Source organism: Pholis gunnellus (assembly GCF_910591455.1).
Source record: "Pholis gunnellus genome assembly, chromosome: 6".
NCBI classification, from domain to species: Eukaryota; Metazoa; Chordata; class Actinopteri; order Perciformes; family Pholidae; genus Pholis; species Pholis gunnellus.
This window is the reverse complement of record NC_136532.1, coordinates 25,595,746-25,600,499: the sequence shown is the minus strand read 5'-3', so window position 1 is coordinate 25,600,499 and position 4,754 is coordinate 25,595,746. Positions and strand designations below refer to the sequence as shown.

Genomic DNA, 4,754 nt, shown 5'->3' with positions numbered 1-4,754 from the left:
CACCTGCCCACCTGTTCACCTGTTCACCTGTTCACCTGCTCCCACTTTCCTCGTCAGCCCTGCAGATATTTAGCCGGACCGTTCCAACACTACTCACTTGCCAGTTCGTCAAAGCTGCCGTGTGTGTTGTGACTTTGCTTCACGCTGACCCTGCATGTAAGTTTCTATGTACCTTCATTTTGCCGTTTGCATTATCGGTTGGATCTTATCCCAGCTGCCTCACACTCACCCACCACGACAACTTCTGAATACATAAAGCCGTGTTCACACCAAAAGCGTTTCACGCGTTTGACGCGGTGCGATTACATACAAAGTCTATGTACAGACGCGTTTGGGGCGTTTGGCGCGTTTGGGGCGTCGCGTTTGGCGCGTTTGGGGCGTCGCGTTTGGCGCGTCAAAACGCCGAAACGCCGAAACGCCCCAAACGCTGAAGTTGAAATATTTGAACTTCTGCGAAAAAATCGCGTGACGCTCCAGCGCGATAGCCAATCAGCGTTGAGTTGCTCTCTCCGTCATCAGTGAAGTCCTGCCGTTGCTAAATCAGAAAATAAATGCTGTAGCCGCTATGTTCACCCAGAGCTCTACGATACCTCATATCAGTAGAGACCGGACCAAACTATGTGTAGACATGTTTGTGTGTAAACCATATGGTACAAACAATGAATAGACGCTGCCGTATTTACGTCTATATGACGTTATCGTAATGTTAGCATAGCCTAGCACCGATCGATCCGAGCTTCATTGATAAAACAAGTACAAATCGGCATCATTACGTAGTTATTTCGGAGTCCCTTTTTGTCGGTTTATTGCCGTTAAATCACAGCCAAGTCAGTTTATAGTGTGTTCATACAGCTGTAGTAAACAGCCGATGTGTGGCTCGCTAGACACAGTGAGCTCGATGAAATCCACGGAGCTCCTCCGGACTATGTTATGAACCAGACATGACGGCGTTTAGTTCCCCGTGATATCTGGGACTTCCACAACAGGTACTGAGCAGAAATAGAGGCTATTTTTCTACGGTTGATGGCGGACAGTTGAACAGCTTTCAGGCCGATAAGCCACGCCCCCTTTTTGGCGCGTCCAGCGCGTTGGACGCGATGGACGCGAATGAACACAAATAGTCCCCGGCGATGCCGGCGTTGCGTTTGGCGCGTTTGGCGCGATTCGCGACGCCTGAAACGCTTTTGGTGTGAACGCACCTTAAGCCGCATGCATGATGCAATCCCCAAAATTAGTACATTAGTTATGTTATTCAACCTTTAAACTATGCAGACGTATGGATGTTGTGTTGATGTTTAGTTCCCTATGCTCAGATTAAAGTGTGGGCAGATGCTAATATTTATGTCTTAATTATTTCTGAAATTAAAATAAAGAGCAAAGACAAGCCTGAAGAGTTTATAGGGACCTGCGTTTTAGATTGTTCTCCAGTCGTGGTTGTCAAATCTGTGTCATGGCAGCCTGACGAGTTACTGAAACGTTGTCCAATAAAAATCAATGTTTACATGTTTGTCAACCTAAACATAAAAATAAAACCAATAATTCTTTCCTTCTGTGGTGGGATAGAAATGGAAGAATATGGATCATTTACTCATTTTTACTCCCAACAAAGTGAAAGGTGTCGCCGACAAAGAATGATGGACGTGATCAGGATTTAGAAAAAAAGGCTTTATTTTTTAAAAAGGTCAATAATCCGTCAGAAAACCCATAAAACAAACAAACAGCAGTTGCACACTCTTACAAACTTTCACATTTTTGGTTCCACTAAAACAGAAACACCATTAAAGAAACGTATATATAAAAATCCTTCAATTTTCATTGTGACTCAAACATCATTTTATAAAATATAATGGTTAAATAGATAAAGCTCTCCGGAGTCACTATAAGTATTTATTTCATTGGTTTGATCCTTCTGTTCTCCTCCCTGCCTCGCGGCGCTCCTCTCCGGCTCCGTTGTTGAAGTGGTTCACAGGTCGCTCTCATGTTTACACTCGCTTCACTTTGCCGCAGCGTTTGGGCTGTGGACACACAAATATATATATATATTAGAAACGAAAGCCAATAAACATGATCCTGGCTGCTTCAGGCCTCCGTACGACCTCACGACTTAATCGCTAAAAGTCGGTGTCACTGTTGAATGGTTTACAGCACACTTAAAGTTAATGAGGCTTGAAAAGGACTGAGGTTTTTGTACAAAAAAACTACAAAACTTCGATCAGTTAGCTGGTGTGCGTCATGTTTTTAATTTAATTTAGTATCAATTCTGTCCTACAAGTTTTCAACAGTGCAGAAGTCAAGACCTCAAACACTCAGATCTCGCCATGAACTTTTAAAGGAATAGTTAGACATGGAGAGTTACATTTTAATTAGACTAACACCATTTAAAACCTTTTATCTGGAGACGCGTTACCTTGTAGCTGTGTTTCTTGCAGTGTTTCCCCAGGGCGTCCACGTGCTTCACCAGAGGTTGGATCCACGGTGCGTCAGCAGGCACACAGAGTTTCCTGCCACGTTTGGTCAGCAAACTGCAAGAACACCAAAGCACCCGGGTCAGGGCGAGATACGAGAACTTGCAACGGTTTGAAGTGTGTCTGTTCATCCTGAGTCTCACACACACACACACACACACACACACACACACACCACCTGAACTTACACCATGGCATCAATAGAGCAGCCATGTCCGCTGAGCTGTGGACGGTAATCAACAACCAGATGATTTGGTACTGGTTTGTTCGTTACGCTCAAGCAGCAGTCCATGGGGATCTCAGCCAACGTCACTGAAAGACAGAGAAGATGAGTTCAGCTCCTCTGCAGACTCAATCAAATACAGTCTACTTCTTCTCAGACCGCAGCTTGAATGCATGTCGATAACAATTAATTACAATAATGACACTTTAGTGTTAACAGCCAATTATGAAACCATAAAAAAAACGGTCTTCAATGTCCGCATATATTATCACGATGTCCCAAACATTCATCACATCGCCTCAATGTGACCAAATACACGGCTTCAGTGCGGCGCCATCGCCCTCCTCTAAAGGAGGACTACGGAGGCCGGAAGCTCCCATGATCCTTTTGTTTTGAATTTTTTTGTTTATTACTAGTGTGTGTGTGTGTGTGTGTGTGTGTGTGTGTGTGTGTGTGTGTGTGTGTGTGTGTGTGTGTGTGTGTGTGTGTGGCTAAGGATGAATCTATTTTAGTAAGAATACAAAAAGTTCTGCCGTGTAAGCAAATGGAAACTCAACCCGCAATAAAGTGTAGAAATGATCTCGAGCCGCCTGGATCTTGACTTCATAAAAGTTTGAGTGGAAACAAAACAAACAAAGGGCTCAAGGGCAATTTGTCACTAATCGGGATGTAGAGAGACGACACACTCCCGCACACAGCGCTGTGTCATGGAACAAAAGTTGCCTCATGGCCTTTGTCACCTGACTGGGATTTCCAGCAGTTAAACTTTAACCGACTACAAAGGAAAGGAGGAGAGGAGAGGAGAGGAGAGAAGAGGGGAAAACCAGCAGCACACCCTCAGCACACCCTCGCTCTGTTCACTTTGCTCTGGTCGTATCAGTGCCGCATAGATGTCAGTATTAAAGTAGTTAATTGACTTCACTTAAGTTATTAAATAACTTGTTTTAACATATCTCTACATTGTACTTCATGTCATTCTGTTTTAAAGGGTTTTTAATGGAGCATCTCCTTATCTGGATTAGTAGTCAATGACTTGTTGCACAGACTGTAAAACTCCCTCAGACACAAAAGTGATTTCACAAGAACTTAAAGAAATGATATGAACATAGACCGACTTTAGAGAGAGTCAAACACGGATAACTGAACTTTCCAGTCAGTGTATTTAAACCTCAAACGTAGCCGTTTTTCCTGCTCACTGTGTAAACCACTACTTTCTCTACGGAGCTGTTCCAAGTTGGATTTGTTCAGATAAATTACATCCTGTTGTCTTTTTCACTGACTCATTTCACAAGAGGGAAGAATAATAAAGGCATCGCCGTGACAGTGTGAGGGAACATGAAAAATAAACTCACCTATGCAGCAGCAGGTGATGAAGAGGAGGCAGAAGAAGAGCTTGGTGTCACCCCACGATGCCATGTCTGGGTCTCTGAGCTGGTCGAGGTCTCTCTGGAGGCTGATTGGCTGAGCCTGTTCTTCCTTTCAGCACCTGCTGTGAACGAAGGAGGTGAGGATACTGCCTCTGTGTGGACTGACTGGCTCCTTATATACTCTAAGAAGATGATGTCCACTCACTTTCATTTTCCATTTCCCCTCCCCCCACCTCCTCCTACTCCTTGTCTCGCCCTCTCGGTCACTCCACTCAGAGTCCGTCATGAACTGAGACGCTCAAACGAGTCAAAGCCTACTTCCTAACCCCCTCCTCCCTCCCTCCCTCTCTTGTATATGTTTCACCAGCTCTTTCTTCATTTCCCAGCACCCTTCACACCTTCTCCTTTCAAGGTAACGGGAGCAGTTTCTCAAATGTCAGCATTTGGGAAGTATTTAATAAAACAAAACCTTGTTTGAATCTTGCCTTATATGATAGAAAAAGTGTTCAGTGGGGTTCTTTTGTAAGAATTAAGATAATCCTTTATTGGTCATTTCTGAACATTTACAGGATTGCAGCAGCATAGTGGATCGTGCAAATGAGAGACACGGTAAAAACATATGGAAACGCTTTTGAAACTTCAACTACAGCTAAAATATAATATAGTGGACCTTTAAAATCATTTCAGTGATAGAGATAC

The 4,754-nt window shown here is 43.8% G+C and overlaps 1 protein-coding gene across 1 annotated transcript; it reads right to left on the bottom strand.

Annotated features, from left to right (window-relative positions):
• Positions 1–1,644: 1,644 nt before the first annotated feature.
• LOC306697905 (C-C motif chemokine 19-like) lies at positions 1,645–4,214 on the bottom strand. Its single transcript, XM_079161999.1, has 4 exons — positions 4,041–4,214; positions 2,654–2,777; positions 2,408–2,522; positions 1,645–2,015 (listed from the first exon to the last, which is right to left on the bottom strand). Exons 1-4 carry the CDS (start codon positions 4,102–4,104, stop codon positions 1,983–1,985), a joined length of 336 nt encoding a protein of 111 aa, XP_079018125.1. The 5' UTR covers positions 4,105–4,214; the 3' UTR covers positions 1,645–1,982.
• Between the last annotated feature and the right edge of the window lie 540 nt (positions 4,215–4,754).

Bases quoted from the DNA above. Each gene is read 5' to 3' on its own strand.
- LOC306697905 (XM_079161999.1), bottom strand. From the start codon at position 4,104: ATGGCATCGTGGGGTGACACCAAGCTCTTCTTCTGCCTCCTCTTCATC. The intron at 2,523-2,653 runs GTAAGTTCAGGT...GTGTTCTTGCAG, and splicing joins TGCTCTATTGATGCCATGGT to TTTGCTGACCAAACGTGGCA. The intron at 2,016-2,407 runs GTAACGCGTCTC...GTGTGTCCACAG, and splicing joins GCAAGAAACACAGCTACAAG to CCCAAACGCTGCGGCAAAGT.